The 17,517-nt window shown below is 66.6% G+C and overlaps 1 protein-coding gene across 1 annotated transcript in view; it reads right to left on the bottom strand.

Moving 5' to 3' along the window:
* SNTG2 (syntrophin gamma 2) overlaps positions 1–17,160 on the bottom strand; it is an 85,557-nt gene extending 68,397 nt beyond the window's left edge. Inside the window, exons 1-8 of the mRNA XM_049096046.1 lie at positions 17,152–17,160; positions 16,960–17,037; positions 16,465–16,683; positions 11,049–11,105; positions 10,911–10,968; positions 4,033–4,076; positions 3,902–3,943; positions 455–542 (exon numbers count right to left, since the gene is read on the bottom strand). Coding sequence (XP_048952003.1) covers positions 455–542; positions 3,902–3,943; positions 4,033–4,076; positions 10,911–10,968; positions 11,049–11,105; positions 16,465–16,683; positions 16,960–17,037; positions 17,152–17,160 — 595 coding nt within the window. The remainder of the gene's footprint in view (positions 1–454; positions 543–3,901; positions 3,944–4,032; positions 4,077–10,910; positions 10,969–11,048; positions 11,106–16,464; positions 16,684–16,959; positions 17,038–17,151) is intronic.
* Positions 17,161–17,517: the final 357 nt, after the last annotated feature.

Raw genomic sequence — 17,517 nt, 5'->3', positions numbered from 1 at the left:
TCGGTAAAGGTCACGGCGACCCCAACATTAACACGTCCTCCTAGACGTGCGACTCGCCACCTGCCACCGGGTCAGGGCTCAGGTATGAGAACGAAACCCCCGCGTGAGCGCAGGGCAGGCTCTGCCCAGTGTAGACTCACCATCATCCCCTGTTCTGTGGTATAAACTCCTCAAGCTGACCCAGATATTTTACCTGCAAACGTGTTTCTCTGCAGGTGCGGGGGGGGGGGGGGTGACTATACCCAGCGAGCTGACCTGGCGGGGCCTCACAGGACGCCTGGGGATGCTGAGCACGCGGGGTTGCAGGCCCACGCACAGCGGAGGCGTCCCTACGCGTCCCCCCCGCAGAGCACGAGCGCGGCCCCGAGTTGCCCCCGTTGGGCAGCGCCGTCCGTGTGGACGTGCAGGGGGAGCAGGAACCCCCCAGGGCCCCGAAGGTCGCGCGGCCCCTTACCTGACGGGAGGTTCAGAAACGACGGCGCGTCCCTGAGATACTCGACGGTGATGGTCACTTCGTCGCCGGCGCTTCGCAGCAGGTGCACCTGTCGACACAAGAACAGCGACTTGACCATCACGAAAGGACGGGACACAGCTAAAAAGACAAGATCCCTACGCACCTGGCCTGCTTCCTCTGCTCCACGCGGGCGATGACCCCACGGCCCCAGGTACCCCAGGTCGCGTACAGCGGCCCACACCCATGTTCAGGGCAGACCAGCCTCCCGCGCCCTTGAGGACGAGCACCTGAAGGTCAGGTCAGGTGAGGGCTGTTTATCGGCTCAAATCGCCAGTTTTCAGACGTGGGGAGCCAGGAACCGAGACACAGCCACACGCACGAGCTTCGGGGTCTCCATAGGGTTTTACCCCAGAGACACGGGCAGGCGCCCCCTCTGCGCACCCCACGCTTCCCTGCTGGACGTTGGGTCACCCTCAGGGTTTGGGGGGGATGGGGCGTCACGGCCCCCGGACCAGGGGGCACAGTGGGGCATCCCTACTGTCCGCACCGGCCTCTCCACGCGGATAGGATGCAGCAGGACCCGACGGCCACCGGGACCCCTGGGATCCATCACGCACCTGTCGGGAGCGCCGCGCAGGTCGCCGTCTGGCCCAAGCGACCCCACAGCCCACGGCCTGCAGCAGCCCCCCTCTCTGGACATGGGTGGGACGGCAGACGCTCGCCACCTCGAGGAGGGGACGGCCCCGGAGCATCCGAGATGCGCTGAGCTCACGGAGATTGAAGCCTGGAAAGTGAGCGTCCCCCGATGGCAAGTCAGGTCACCGTGACCCGTCTCTGCGGGCAGACACGCGCCGGCCGGCCTGCTCACGCTCTTCCTGACTCGAGACACGCACGTCCCACACGCTCCACGTCTGAGCCCATCGCACCTTCCATCGCTTGAGCCTTTCTGGGGACAAAATGTACTGGGAAGCGCTAACGCTTCCCCCCTTAGTAAAGGCTGACCAGGCCCCCGAGGACCCGGGCACCACAGCGTGTCCTGGGGCAGGTGTGCTGAGTGCCGGCGACACCACGTCGGGTTTGCCGAGTGACGGTGATGCCCGCGGCGCAGGGCTGGAGCAGCTGGGCGGCTCTTCCGGGGGACCGTCGCCCTCCACGTCCTGCGTGCCCGGGGTGTTCTGGCCCCTCCTGGGGTCATGCAGGCTCCACTTCATCCTGCATCGTCTCCATCCTACTGTGACGTCCGTATGTGTGTTCGACAACATCCGTGAGCCCCGACTAAGGGCGTCCACGCTCACCGACGCCTCCAACCCTCTCCCGTCAGCTCAGCCCCTGCAACAACAGGCTCCAGCCTCGACGGCCCGGGAGCTGCATCTGCACACGTGGGGCTGCCCCTGCCCCTAAGGAGACTCGTAACCGCGCCCGTCGGCCTGCACTGTGCTCCTGGGGCGCCTGTGTCCTGTCCCCCCGGGGCTGCGGGTGGCTGCCCGACTCATGCCCAGCTGTGTCAGGTCCTGGGGACGCCAGGCTCATCCTTTGATGCAGCTTCCATGCGACTTTCCCGAGATCTCAACAAAAGCCACTCGAGCACCCAGGGGCTTAGCCAGCCGGGGGGCGGGGCTCCATTGCAGGGTCCTCCCCAGGGTCCTGAGGCCAGAGCCCAGGTCAGGGGCGAGTCGTGGACGCTGGGCCCCGTGTCCGAGGCCGCGCCCCATGTCCTCCTGCATCCTGTCCTCACGGGGCCTCCCCCCACCCACACCGCAACCCTGGGGCACGGGGATGGGGGTGGCCTGGAAGGGGCAGGCCGGGCAGTGAGGGCGCAGGGTGACGACAACATCCCCGGGACACGTGCTGCCACACCAAACCACTCCAGCCTCGACGGCCCGGGAGCTGCGCCTGCACACACGCCCCAGGCCTGGCCCCCGACCCGCAGGGTGGCCTCCTCCTCCTCCTGCCCACGCACACGGCTGTCGCGCTCGGCTGCTGACCGGGCCCCGATGCGGAGCGAGGTGCGGAATGTGCCGGAGAGGAGAGGGGTACGTGTCCCACACGTGTCACCTGGAAATAAGCAGACTTCTGTCCTGCCGCGGCACAGAGCTCCTCTGAAGCTTGGGGCAGCGCGGCGGGGTGGGGGGACGAGTCGTCTTGGGGTGCTCGGCATTCGAGCAGGGCTGATGTCCTTCCTTTTCCGATGATTTGCTCTGACGCGTGCTGGTGTGGACCGTGTGATCCATGAGACCTTCGCAGGTTTCATGTGTCTTGCAGGCGCTATGACTGTGACAAGGCGCGCACACACCCCACAACCTGACTGAGAAGCTCGTGGGGCCCGAGGATCGGAGCAGGCCTGTTTCCAAGGTGCCGAGCACTCGCGCAGGCAGGAGTTTGCAGGGGGACGCTGCCTTCCCCGGCCTTCCCCGGGCCGGGGTCCCTCGGGGTCGCGCCCTGTCCGTCCCCCGAGAAAGCAAACCTGCGCAGAGGAACCCACCCGGCGCGCGGCTGGACCGTGACAGGTGGGGGTGCCCCAGCCGCGGGCACCGACACCCACACCACGGTCCCTCGAGACCCACAAATGTTGCTCCCGGCCATAAGTGCCTCCCCAACGCCTGGCGTGGATCGGGGGCCGAGCGTGGCCCCGAGGGAAGAGGAGGGGTGCACGCGAGCTCCTGGTGGGCGGGCAACAGCACGGGCTGCAAGCCGCAGTCCCAGAGCTCAGTGGGCCCCACTCGGGTGACCGTCGGGGAGCAGCTGTCACCCGCGCCGGGAGCTGAGGCTGGTTTTATGGAAAGTTGAACCCTGAGGAAGGGACGCCTGCCGCCCCCTCGGGGCTGTCACAGGCTGAAATCACGCCTGTTCCCCGTGAGGGGCGGTGATGCCAGTGCCCCTGGACCAGGTGTTCTGGGCTCACCCCCCCCGGGCCACCCCTGCCCTGCCCTGGGCCCCCCGGAGACCCCTTCACCCCCCCCCCGTCACTTGAGACGCCCTGCGGAGCCACCCGGCCCGCCCCCGCCCCATGTGCACCAGGGCCCCTCACGTCCTCCCTGTATCCTGCAGCCTGACCCGACCCAGAAGGACGGGGTCCCCGTCCCGGGCCGTCCGCAGGTGTGTGCCCCACAAGCCACCCTGCCTGCCCATGGGATGCGGAGCGCCCAGAGCACGCCTGCCGCGCCCGCAGTCCCCAGCGTGCAGCTCCCGGGTCGGCGCGGAGCAGCACCAGCGCCCCGCACGCCTCTGCAGGCCCGTCGCCGGCCAGCACGCACCGCCCGCATGGCCCGCACACGGCGCAGGGTGCAGCCAGGGGCCTCAGCGACGCGCCCGCTAGGCCCTCGGGCTTCTCTCCCCTTCTCAATCTCCGCGTCTATGACCCACTCGGTGAAACGTAATTTAGAGAGAAAAACACTAACCAAAGGACACGACAAGCAGAACCAAAGTTAGAAGACGAGCCACACTTACCACCTCTCCGTGGGTCGCGTTTTCTACGTTAATGCCGTTGACCTGAACAGACGACAAATGGAGAAGGTTGAGGGTGACAATTGATCACCGTAGTGTACACAGAGCCGACGGCTGCGCTTCGGAGCACTGACCTGCAGGATGGCGTCTCCCACGAACAGCATCCCCGTCCGGTCGGCTGCAGGGTCGCAACAGCGGCACAGGTGTTAGCAGACGTTCAGGGACACCGTGCACTCGCCCGAGCTTAGGGTCGCAGCATCTGGGGTGGCTCGTGTGGGGGCACATGCATGTTCATGAGCGTGCACACACGTGTGCATGGGGACTGCGTGGGCGTGCACGCGAGGGTGGGTGACTGTGTGGGCACGTGTGTGCATGAGAGCACACAGGTGGGGCATGTGCATGCGTGGGTGTGTGCACGTGTATGTATGGCTGTGCGTACGCGTGCATGTGTGGGTGCATGTGCGTGCATGTGTGTGGCTGGACATGCAAAGGAATGTGTGTGCAGGAGGGCGCACATACGTGGGGTATGGGCAATGTGTGCATGTGAACACGTTTGTGTACCAGTACGCATGTGTGCACACCTGTGTGAACGTGTGTGCATGAGTGTGCATGTGAACACGTGTGTCTGGGTGTGTGCACGCCTGTGGGTGACCACGTGCATGCAAGCTCGTGTGTGTCAGTGTGCGTGGGGCACGGCAATGTGGGTGCACAAGGGCCTGCATGCGCGTGCAGGGGCTGCGTGTGTGCACATGCGCGTGCGGGGGCCCCTGAGGAGGCAAGATGGCAGCAGCGCAGGAGCAGCCCCACCCGGCGAGCAGACAGACCAAGGCTAAGCACGTTAAGAGAGTTACCTCCACGACACGCGTGTGTTCACAACACGGAACATGAATATCACGTGCCCACAGACATGCGCGTGCCCGCTCTTCCTCGGGAAGGACTCCACACACTCGCGTGTGATTAAAGACTCGGTGCGGAGGACACGGACGGGAAGGCGCCCGGGGAGCCCGAGCACAGCCGCCCGACACTACGGCGTGTCCACTTCCGCCCCGTGAGCTGGCTTCAGTCTTTAGTGTTTGGTTAAATACGGGAGCCGGCGCCGTTCCAACCGGCAGCCGGCCCCAGGCCCACGCACGCCCGACGCTGCCGCTAGCGATGCCATCCCTGGTCTCCGACGAGCATCGCACACGACGAGAAGGCAGCACGGCCTTTAGTTTGCCAACCGCCACGGTCCTGAGTTCAGGGAATCGACCAAGTTCTCGTCTACACGGACTCTGCCCAGGAAGCCCCCCCCGCGCCCCGACCGACCCGTGCGGCCCGAGCCGGGGCAGGAGCAGGACAGGCTGGCGTCAGGGGCTCACTCTCTGTCAGGTGGAGCCCGCGCCGGGCAACACGGGGCTAACGGACGCTGGGCCTACACGGGTTTTGTGGAGTCTCACGTGGTCAAGTCCACATCCGACTCCGGCCTGACCCACGAGAGGTGCGGGCGGCGGGCAGCTGAGGCTCGGCGCAGGACACCTAGTCTGTGGGCGCGCCGGGACCTCGGGAAACCCCAGAACACACGTGCCAGGGTCCTGCCCGGAGGCCGGGCAGGAACCAGGTGGGTTCACATGGGGCTCGGTCAGGTGGATGGGCTGACGCAGGACGGGCCAGGGAGGGGGCGCCGAGCCCTAGACGCACATGCACCCACACGCACAGCCATACACACACGTGCTCACACCCACGCATGCACGTTCCCCACCTGTGTGCTCTCATGCACACGCGCGTCATGCATGCACGCAGACCTGCGTCCCACTGGCAGGTGCGTCCTTCGGGGCCTCAGACCCTCGCACACTCCCAGCCCCGCCCACCCCAGCTGAGCCCCGAGCTTCCGGTTCCGGCCGTGGGACCCGCCCCAGTCCTGGCTGAGGGGACAGCCTAGTAACTGGGCCACATTCTCACGGGGTCATCAACTGACGTCCCCGCTGCCCGGCACCTTGCGGCGCTCCCCCATGAAGCCCTCAGTGGCTCACACGGTCCATCCTGCTGCTGCCCCAGGACGCCGACCGAGGGAAAGCCCCAGATGGCGGCTCAGCGTGGCGCACCCCTGGAGGGAAGGGGGGACTGCCCCGCCCAGCGCCCCCGACAGAGGGGTGGTCCTGACGCCCTGATGGCCTCTGCCGACCGCAAGACCCAGCTGGGCCGGCCTCTCGCTCATGTCCGATCTTTGTGCGTCGGCGAGATCTCCCCGCCCGTCGCGTCACGGCGAGGACAGTGAAGCCAACCAGGACCAACGACCTCCTCGATTCCGCGTCGAGACTCCAGGGCCGTCTCCAGAACGGGCATCCTACGCGCACCAGCCGCGAGGCCCCGGTGGCGTTTCCATCCTCGGACCGGAGCCGGCGAGCGAGCTCTCCCCACACCCTCCGGGGTAGTGGGCCTTCCACCGCGGAGCTTACATCTCCGGTAAGGTGGCTACGGTGCGTTCTGCACACGCTCACACGTAGGTGTGTAGAGGCACACGGGTCTGTGACGACACACAGGCCCGGCCCGAGCACGGGCATCCACGTGTGCACGCGTCCAGGTACCGATCCTGCTCTTCCTCCAGGCCGAGGTCCTGCGCAGTCCCCGGGGACCAGGCGTACGCAGCAGGGACGGTTGTCAGGGAGGGCGGTGGGCGGGGGTCGCAGAGCTGCACGCGGAGGCGCGGGGCCCCACGCGGCCTGGGCTGCGATCCTCACCATTTCCTCTGCCCCTTATATCCTATTCCTTCGTGTCATCATTAGAAAAACAAAAGCCCACGAGTATGCAGGCGCTTCCCGTACACATTTTAGACATTTCTGTACAAGGTAAAGGCGGCGCCGCCCCAGATGCACGACTGCGAGGCGCTGAGGTCAACCGGAGACTCGAGGAACAAGTGCTCACCAGCTCGTTCGTCACCGCGAAACAGAGGCCTAACCGGGACGAGACGCTGGAGTTTCCAGATTTGAGCAGCACAATTTCACTACGTCACGTCTAAGATTTTTTTCGCAGTTGGGTAACCACCGGTGGCTCCTCAACCAGTAACAAGTAAAGAGTCAGGCGGCAACGGCCACACGTTGCCGGAAATTTATGCATAAAACACAGTAAATTAGGAACAATTTCCGTGTGAACCCGGAACCTCGAAGAGTTTTCACGCTCGCTCCGCGACGCGGTCCCGCAGCCGCCGCACCTGCCCTCCCACTCGTCCGCGCGTCCCCGTGCGCCCCTGGCTCCCTGGCAGGACCGAGCGCACGCCCGGCGCAGATGCAAGCGCACAGCCTGGGAAGGCAGCTACGAGCTCCTGCAACAGGAGAACCAGGGAGAAGCAGCGGAGGAGGCGGGGTGCAGCCAGAAAGGGCGAGGGCCCAGCAGGGACGTGACCGTCACCACGTGGCGAGCAAGAAGAAGGGCGCAGCGCTGTGGGCCCTAAAGACGGAGCAGTCGAGGGCCTGGGTGGCTCAGTCGGCTGAGCTTCTGCCTTCGGCTCAGGACGCTGCTCGAGCTCCGCGTCGGGCTCCCCACTAGTGGCAGCCTGCTTCTCCCTCCCCCTGCCTGCGTAGGCCTGGGGTCCACTTCCAGTTAAGGGGGTGACAGGCTGCTCGAAGGCCTCCTCCTCCTCGGATGAGCAGATGGCCCTTCCCAGGGTTCGCCGCCCCGTGTCTCCGTGCCCTACGGGGGCCGTCTTGCAGGTGTAACCGGAGCGGAAGCCCTGGCTGCTCAGGACGGCTCCGCGGAAGGATGGGCGAGCTGGACGCGGACGACTGGACGTGTGCCGTGCTGAGGACAGGCCCCGCTCCTTTGGGGCACCTCACGGCCCCACGCCTCCCCACCTGGACCTGAATCCACGACCTCCGTGATGCTCATTCTCGGCCCCACCTCACGGGGTCTTGGGAGTCGGCCCTGGGGCCTCGGACCATCTCTGTGGTGCACGTGACCCAGCGTCCCCACCGCACGACGAGGGTGCCGCACGTCCCCACTGATAGGCTCCCTCAAGGTCCACGGTTCACGCCTGGGCACAGGGGGTGCCGGCTCATCCACGGCTCTCGTCACAGTACCATCGACAACCGATGTTACGCCCTGTGTCCGTGCGTGTGCCCTGGCCTCCCCGTGCAATGCACACTTGGGAGGGCACCATCCGCGGGAGGACAAGCTAGTGCCTGGAGCTCTGCCCATGCCCGAGAGCGAACGGGCACGGCCTTACACGGGGCACGGTGTGCCGGCGCTGCCTGCAGAGCCGAAGAGCACCAAGCGCTTCGGGAACTACATGGAAGGTGCAACCCCGGCCAGGCTCCCAGTCTGCACCTCCCTGGGCCCCCAGTTGCACCCCACCTGGTCCCCCAGCTGCACCCTGCCCGCACCTCACCCATGCCCTCAGTTAACCCCACCCAGCCCCCAGCCACACCCCATCCGCACCCCACCCAGCCCCCCAGCTGCACCCCACCCAGCCCCCCAGTTGCACCCCACCCAACCCCCTGGCCACACCCCAGCCGCACCCCACCTGCACCCCCCCAGCCACACCCTGCCTGCGCCCTGCCCGGTCCCACAGCTGAACCCCACCCACACCCTCCCTGATTCCCCAGCCACACCCCATCTGCACCCCACCTGGCCCCTCAGCTGCACCCCACCCACACCCTGCCCTTGCCCCCGGTTGCACCCCACCCAGCCCCCCATCTGCGCCCCGCCCACGCCCCGCCCTTGCCCCCAGCAGCTCCCCTCTGTGGATGTCACATCCTTGGGAAATCACCCGTTAATTCAAATGCTCTTGCTCCAAGCCCCTCAGCCTCACACAGATAACCGCGCACCGGAAGGCACGTACCTGCCATGGGCTGTGACCCCCCCACGTTCCCCTGACCCCCGGAGCCACCGCGTATCCGACCCAAGGCCACTGGACGCGGCTGCCGCTACGGACACAGGGACCCTGCGGGGCTGGCCGGCAGCTCAGAACGGCACCCGGGCTCCCTTCAGAGCACACGCGGGTCGGCCGCTCGCTTCCATGCTCCCCAATGTCCCCCGCGTGCGAGGCCCCTCCTGCGCACGTGCCCGAGCCACCAGCGCGCCTGCTCCCCATGGCAGCCCCGTGGCCCTTGGACGTACGACAGATGTTACCGGCCGTCCGCAAAGTCCTCGCCCGCAGGTCCGCCCAGGCTGTCCGCGTGCCCCTTCATGTGCACGGCCAGCACCCTGTCGACGGCTGCGTCCCCGGAGCTCGTCGCACCAACACCCCTCACGCCCATCCCCGCACAGGCGAGTTCATGCATGGCGGCCGCCTCCTGGACGTGGGGGCCTCCCCGCGCTGCCTGGTTTCCCAGGTCTCTGACAGCAGGTTTGCAGCTGACGCCCCGAACACGCGACGCCCCGAACATGCGTTCTCCCCAAGAGCTTGTCAACGTGGCTGCACGAGTGGCAGCCCGATGGCCCCTCGACCCTACAGCTTAGAGCCGCCCCATTCCTGACCCCAAACCAGCAGGACGTCAGGTTCCCCAAGTGGGAGGTGGAAGCTGCGTCAACGGCTGGGCCTTCCCTCTGGGGACGGCGACACCTGCCGCCACCAGGGCAGGACTCCAAGCCGCAGAGGGTGCTGGCCATCTCCCCGGCCCGACAGGGTCCCACCTCCCACCACCCACCCACCCGGAGTCTCTGGTCTCCAGGAGCAAATCCCAACTCGCCAAGTCGCCGGACTGCGTAGTGGTTTGGATGATGCAAAGTGGTGATTTAAACCTTTTTTTTTTTAAAGAATTTATTCACGAGAGACACAGAGAGAGGCAAAGACACAGGCAGAGGGAGAAGCAGGCTCCAAGCAGGGAGACCGACGCAGGACTCGATCCCAAGACCCCAGAATTATGCCCTGGGCCGAAGGCAGGTGCTCAACCCCTGAGCCCCCAGGTGCTCCTGAAATCTTTTATTTCTGCACGAATGAGTCACAGTCGGTGTCCCCATGCGCTCGCCTCTGCAGGACGCGGTGGACGCCCAAGGCCTGGACTGGCTCTCAGGCGTCCCTGGGCTGCCGGGTGCTCTGACATGGGGCTGCAGGCGGGCAGGCGGGCGAACAGTACGAGCGTCTGAGAGAAAGCAGAGCAGGTCCTCCAGTGCTCCCTCCGGCCGGATCCCTAGTGCGGGGCGTCAGTGTTCAGGAGCCCAGTTCACGTGGGTCACCGCACCCCGGCCCCTGATTTCAGGTCCACGGACCCAAGAGGCCCCTTCCCCCTTCCCGTTCACGTCCGGCTCGGGGACAGGAGTCCCTCCCTGCACACGCAGCCCGGGGTCCCACGCTCCCACCCTGGCAGGGTGCACGGTCGCAGGGGACCAGGTCAGGGCGCCTGGGTGGTCGGGTCGGGTCTGACCCCTCGTATCAACTCGGGGCATGACCTCAGGGTCTGGGATCGAGTCCTGCGTCGGGCTCCCGGCTCAGCCAGCAGCCAGCTCCCCCTCCCCCTGCCTGCACTCACTCGCTCTGTCAAATACGTAAATAAACTCTTAAAACAAGGAAGGAGCTGAGCTCCTACACACCATCTAACAAAGTGAATTTACTGGAAAGCTCTCCCTGCTGCAAAAACAGCCGCCCAACCCGGGAGTGTGGGCAGGAACCCCACGTGCACCTTCCACTTCTGCGCACGGTGACCTGAGGCAGCGGCGGGTGCGGTGTGCTCGCCCCCAAGGCCCACGCGGCCGCTGCTCCTGGAGGGCGGGACGCGGCTGTTCCCGAAGACGCTTCGTGAGCGCGGCCGACTGCAGCCAGGGGCGCCTGGTCACCTGCCGAGACTGCCCGGCGTCCCAGCCCCTGTGGTCCCCGAGCCCGGAGCGCGGCTCCGATGGCCCCGCGGGGAGTCGGTACCTCCTTAAGGGCTTGGGGTGTCGGCGGAGGTGAATCCGCACGGCCGTGTCGGGGGGCGCAGAGGAGATGGACATAAAACAGCAGCCAAACCACGAAGCCGACAAACAGCGCAGCCGCCCGCCAGCCTCCAGCGCGCCGCCTGACGAGCCGCCCCCGGTGCACAGCAGCGTCCGGCCGCGTTACCTGTGTGGCCTCTGAACATCCTCGATATGACGACAGGGACCCTGTGCTCAGCGCCTCCCTGGAACGCACACGGACGGAGGGTTAGGGCCGCGCCGACCCGCGCACGGGGGAGCCTCACGGGGAAGGACACGTGCCTACCTTGATGCTCAGACCCAAGCTGCCACCGGGCTGTCTGCGAAGCGTAACAGTTCTGTGCTTTAAGAGATTTTAGAAAACAGAATAAGTTTAGGTTAAAACGCAGCATCACAGTGAGTGCAAAATGCAGATAAAAGATTCTTTGTTTAAACTGAAGTCACCGTTTGAAACACGTTTGCAAAGGGACCCCTGCTCACGTGCTCACGTTCAGCAGCCTCGCCCCTGCAGGCGGAGTTCCTGGGCCACAAGGACGCTGATAAACCAGCGGACGGACGACGGACACACGGACAGGCCGTCCCACAACCGCATGCACGATGCTCGGCCGAGTCCTGCAGGGGCCCCGCCTGCGCTGGTCGAGGGTCGCAGGCCCCAGAAAGGGCCACGTGCCCGGGGACAGGCCGGCGAAGCTGCAACCGCTCCCAGCGCACCCGTTCTTCCCACGGCCCCAGCCTGGCTCCCTCCCACCGCTCCTCTTGCGAGTCCCACCACTTCCAGGCCCGTGTCTCAGGGGTTGGCGTTGAGCCTCACGTGCTTGGAATCCCCGTCTTGGGCTCACGCGGCTGGTGGTGACGAAGCCAGGGGTCTGGGCACGGCTGCAACCAGCAGCGACTCCAAGGCCGGTACATGGTTACGTCACCAGCAAGGCTCTGCGTGGTCTACACCCACCATCGACCGTCAGCCAGCCGTGCCAGCCGAGGGGGCGGAGGGGGCAGAGGGTCACGCGGCTCCAGCCCCAGAAGGATTTTATGGGAATACCAGGAATGTCACGCTTCCTCCTGCTTCCAAGCGACAGTGTAGACACTGTTGGTCTGTTTGGTCGAGTGTGGGTGCGAGCATGGTGACTGGGGACAAGGCAGGGGCTGCGGGGCCGCGGGACCCGGGATGAGGACAGAGCCAGGGTTTACGGGGCGTCTGTCCCACCCCAGGAGGTCACACTTCACCTGGGAAGCTCGCCCTGCGCGCCTCCCTGTGGGTGTAACGCTCCCGCCGGGGACCGTGTGGGTGAGGGTCGGGGACGTGGCTCCAGGCCGACGGGACGGACCTGGGTGTCTGTCGCCCTGAATGCTGGGAGCACGACCCAGCCACGCAGAGGGCCACGGAAGGAGATGCGACCCGAGTCCCGGGGCGGGAGGACGGCGCAGCCCCTGTGCGTGCGGAGCTTCCCCCACAAAGCCCCGGAGCCTCGGGAGGATCGTGGGGGAAAACAGAAAACGGTCGCCTTGTGGCAAAATGGGTCCATGCGCGCAGAGCTCCGGGGCGCCCGTCCCAACAGGTGAGGAAGGGACACAGGTCGCCGACGCTCCACCACGTGGGTAAGGAGCCCGCAGACCCCGCGGCCCGGTCTTCACGTTACCGTATCCACTCCCTGCCACCCGTCGACTTGCCTTCAGAGCAAACGAGGCTGCGTGACGGGACGCCTGCGAGGCCGAGATCTCCATCTGCAAGTTGAGGGTCACGTTCCCACGTAGGAAGTGGCCCCGCGCCCAACTGCCTGCCCCCCAACCCATGTCGCCGTCCCATCCCCGTGGGACGGTATCTGCAGAGGATCTGGGCTGGAGGGTCACAGGCTGGGCCGCCGTCCGCAGAAGAACAGGAAGGGGGACCCCAGCACGGGCCGCGGCGGGCATGGCGGGGGGATGCCGTCGGGGGTGGGCAGCCTGGGCCGCGGACACGGAGCAGCCCCGGGAACTCCGGGAAAGTGCCAGGCTTCACAGAAGCGTCAGGATGCGGAGGCTCTCGGGAAGAGCTTCCCGGTCTTCCAAACTCCCCCGTGCAGCGCGGAGGCATCACTGGGTCCACACGGGGAGGAAGGCTCGGCCGTCGGGCGCTCGTGATGGGGGCGGTGTCCGTACCCGGGCTCCAGCTTGACGGTGGCCTCGTCCGTACGTAAGAATTCCGAGTTTCAGAACAGGACTTGTGAGCATCCATGGATGGCAATGAAACCAGGCGTCCCCGGCCCAGGCCCCACCGGCGGGTCCCGACCCCCCGTGACCTCACAGCCACTCCAGACACCGACGGCTGGACTTAAAGTCCTGGAGAAGCTCCTAAAGCCTCCTGCGGGCCGACCCGCAGGTGCACACGGGCGTCATCCCACGGCATCTCCTAACTCCACCGCCCGGCTGGTCGTCCTTCATCGTGGGGTCCACGTCCCCCCGACGGGACACACCTGTCCCCCCACACACGGTCTCCTCCGGCCAGGCTGCTCCTGCTCGTCGGGGAACAATCACCAAGTCAGTCAAGCGTCTAATGAGACTTGCGGAGAATGAAGTCTGGAATCTAAAGTATTCAAAAACCCCGTTCCCAGCCCAATCCGGCCGTGTTCCTCACAAACCTAAGAGACGAGGTCCTCACGGAGATACCGTCTCATCCCTTGGTCCCGAACCGGGCTTTGACGGTTACGTCCGCCTGACGTAGGGAGCGGAGAACGGGCAGCGAAGGGCACCGCGGGGCATGAGCCCAGGGAGGAAGCAGCATCAGGTGACGACAGGGCCGCGTCCCCGAGCACCGAGCCGGGCAGCCCGCGGCGACCTGGGGAGACGGCCCGACACCAGGCTCCCCGGCTCGGGAAGTTAACACAAGTCTGACTCTTTTGCTCCAAACTGAAATGCCAGCCGAGTCCTCCGGGCGCCTGCTACGGAAGAGGTGAACCCAGGGCTCGACGACGTCGTGACGCGTGGAGCCCGGGGCACCGGCCGCAGCGCCTGCCGTTCCTCAGCCGACTCCACTGACCCGCCCGCGCCCCTTTTTCTAAAAACACCTCTAGACTTTTAAGACCTTTAAACCCTTTTTCGAAGCAGCAAAGAGGGGAAGCAGCCAGTGCGACGGCGCGGAAGCCACCACCCGGCCCTCGGGGCGCAGAACCTGCCGCCGTGCAGGCCCCTCCGCCCAGAACCCGCCGGCTCCTAGACCCGAGGCCTGATGCCCGTCAGCGGCACCAAGTGAGATTGGCCGTCCTGCCGGACGCGGCCGCTGCCTCCGGGGAGCCCACCCTGGGGAGCCCACCCGGGGCCCAGCTCCCGCCGGCGCGCGCGAGGCTTCGGGTCCTCTCCCAGACGGCGATCCGCGTCTCCTGCGTTGACGGACTGGACACAGGTGTGGGCTCCCTGCTCTGTCTTCATCTTGGTGCACAGACACCCCCATTGGGAGCTCGCTGCGTCACTCTCCATGGCCGTCATGCTCCCACGACCCCCCGTGTCCGCGCAGGAGACGCCCCCGTGATGCAGCCCCGGCCTGCATGGGAGCCCCAAGTGTCCGATGCCAACGTCCGCAACGGTCTCCATGTCCGCTCCCCGAGGCCAGGACTTCCTGGTGCTCCTGCTGTGGCAGGGGACAGAGGGGGCACGACCTGTACCCGCTCGGCCCGGGTCGTGCAGGTGGACGGACGCCGGCTCCCCCGCTTCCCCGCGCACGCCAGAGGGGCCGACGCCAGAACTGGGCTCGTTCCCTGCCGCGGACACGCCGCCCGTCCTCCTGCGCTCCCGCTCCCTGCGAGGCTCTCCGAGGGTGTCCCCAGGGCCCAGGCCGGCAGACGGGCGGCGGACATTAAGCTGAGCTCAGACCCCGAACCCCTGCATCCTACACGGGAACGCGAGGACACAGTCCCCTACGGCACCCCCACCGGGACTGTAAGCGCGGACCAGCACCCGCGCCCTCGCACCCTCCCCGGGAGCACCCACCCCCTTGTGCGGACTCAAACCAGGAGCATAAACTCAGGACTCAGGAAGACGTGTCACCGTACAGGGATGAGCAGAATAAATCAATCTAAACAGACTCTGAAACATGGGAAAAAGCTACTTCTTACCCTACAAACAGACATTTTCTTTAGGTGATAAGGGGGAAGGGGGAGGAGAAGGGGGATGGGAGGAGGGGGGGGGAGGAGGAGGGGGAGGGGGAGGGGAAGGTGGGAGGAGGGAGGAGGATTTCCTAAACGGTCACCAACACTTCCCTAACGCCGCTGCCCCAATCCCACCAGGACAAGTGGGCTGGGAGGTAGAAGGAGGGGCTGGTGACCCGCGCCCTCCAACCCTGACCCCGACCACAGGGAGGGCAGCGGCAGTGGGGGCAGCACCCGTCCCCCGCCCTCTGTCCCGACCTGCAGGGAGCGTCCAGAACGGCGCCAGCGACCGGGGAGGGCGCAGGAGGGGCAGGCGAGGTCCCGGGAGGCGCAGGAGGGCTTCAAGCGGGAGGCACGTGCACCTGCGTCCTCCACGTGTGTGAGGTGCACACGAGCCCGGCATCGCTTCTGGGGGGAGCGCATCGGCCGTCCCAGGATGGACCCCACACTCTGCCATCTGCGCCCATGGAGGACACTCTGGGTCGAGGCTAGAGATGGGGGCAGGGCTCCGAGCACCACATTTCCAAGGAGAAGGTCGTGAGGACCCAGAGAACCACAGAGTATGACCCGGGGCCACGGCGAACGGGACGGGGTCGCGGCGAGGATGTCCCCAAACAGGGAGAACTGCTGTGCAGTATGTGACTCCCGCGCGGCGTCCGTGTGGCTCCTGCCTGGGCCTGCGCAGCGACACGTGGCGTCCGTGTGGATGTGGACGTGCTGTCGGAGCCGCGCAGGAGGCGGCAGGTGTGTCCCATCTCAGCCGAGCTCCCCGGAGGCCCCCAAGCTCTTTCCCGTCATCTCCAGGCAACACTGTGTGGCATCGAAGCAGCACGTCGCTTCCCCGTCGGAGAAGTTCAGGCCAAGTGACCGAGGCCGGAAGGACGCAGCGTGGGCAGCGAGGCCCCTGGTCGGTCCCGGGACGCCGGGGACGGAGGAGCAGCTCCCAACAGGACGTCGCGGCTCCATTGCTGCTCCCACTTCCGGCAGCAGGTGCTCGGCCATAGGTGACCCTCATTCCGCGTCTTCTCCGTTTCCACGAGAACGTGTCCACTTCACACCGTGGCCCGTGGGGCGGGGGTGGGGGTGGGGGGTGACGGCGCTCACGGGAGAAACTAGGAAGGCAGGGAGGGCGCCACGCGGGGGACACGAAAACCATGGGGGCGGCTGTTCCTTAAGGAAGAGCCCCAGAGCCGTAAGTGGTCAACCCGCCCGTGTCCCCCCGTGTCCCCCGCTGCCCGCGTCCCCCCCATGTGTATCCACCATGTCCCCCCGCCCATGGTCTCCCTCTACAGGCCCCCCACCCACATCCCCCCACCACCCGCATCCCCCCCTTGTGCATCCCCCCATGTCTCCCCCCACCTGCATCCCCCCACATGCATCCTTGCTGCCCGCGGCCCCCACCCCCACGTGCCCCCCATGTGCATCCCCCACATCCCTTCCCGCCCACGTCCCCCCTCACCTGCGTCCACCTCCCACCCGTGTCCTTCCTGCCCGCAGCCTCCCGCCCGCCCCCCCGCACCCGCGTCCCCCCACCCCCTGCGGAGCCCGCAGAGCTATCGGAGCCCGGGGGCGCAGGGCACTCACGTGTGCGCAGTGGCTGCCGCCCCGGACGCAGACCACGTCCTGCTTCTGGATCGTGAGGACGTCCTTTGTCAGCCTCAGGCGGACGTCACAGGCGCCGCCCGGCCCCTCGTGGTGCAGCCGGGCGAGGCCGGTCCTGGGCTGCGGGCGAAGCAGAGGGCGTGAGCGCGGACGGGGCCACAGCACGTGGGGTCGGCCAGAGCACCCAGCGGCCTCGTCAGTCTAAGCACAGTCCGGACTCTGACGTCTCTGAACGGTTTTTACGGGATTTAAATAAGGACCTTCTTAAAAGAAAATCAGTTTTCTCTAAAAGCTACAAGTTACTGCTCTTGTTGGAATCTATTTTTCTACCTGTACAAAGGCTGCGGTCCCGCTCTCCCCAGGGCCGTGTGGGCGGCGACCAGGGCTCCAGAGGCTAAGCGAGCACCTGTGTGAGGATCTCCTGCAGCAGCGAAGGCCGAAAATGAGCAAAACTCGTCTGAGGATCCTGGTCGTTACCGGAACCCCCGTGTCAGCGGTGGCCGCGGGCTGGGCCGGCTCGGGGGGCTTCCGGGGGGAGGCGGGGCCGGGGGCTCCCTCACCCGCCCGACACGGCAATCGGGGGGTGGTCAGGAGGCGGGAGGCCGGCAGTGAGGACGGAGGACGGAGTCAGGCTCACGGACCGGGGTGGCCTCCACGTGTCAGACGCACGGTCGGCATCGACTTCGGGTGCCCTGCCAGGCCCAGGATGGCCACGTGCACAGAGCTGCCCCACAGCCTCAGGGTCACCCTGCATGCAAGGGTGGGGAGGGGCCTGCGGGGTGGGGAGGGGCACCCAGGGGTCGGGAGGGGGCACGTGGGAGTGGGGAGGGGGCACGTGGGGTGGGGAGGGGGCACGTGGGGGTGGGGAGGAGGAACGCGGGTATGGTGAGGGGCCCATGAGGGTTGGGAGGGGGAATGGGGGGTTGGGAGGGGGCACGCGGGGTGGGGAGGGGGCACGCAGGGGTGGGGAGGGGGCACGTGGGGGTAGGGAGGGGGCACCCAGAGTAGTGCCGGGGCATGCGGGGTGGGGAGGGA

Source organism: Canis lupus, chromosome 17 (assembly GCF_003254725.2).
Source record: "Canis lupus dingo isolate Sandy chromosome 17, ASM325472v2, whole genome shotgun sequence".
Lineage (NCBI taxonomy): Eukaryota > Metazoa > Chordata > Mammalia > Carnivora > Canidae > Canis > Canis lupus.
The sequence above is the reverse complement of the archived record's forward strand: the minus strand, read 5'-3'. Positions and strand labels throughout refer to the sequence as shown.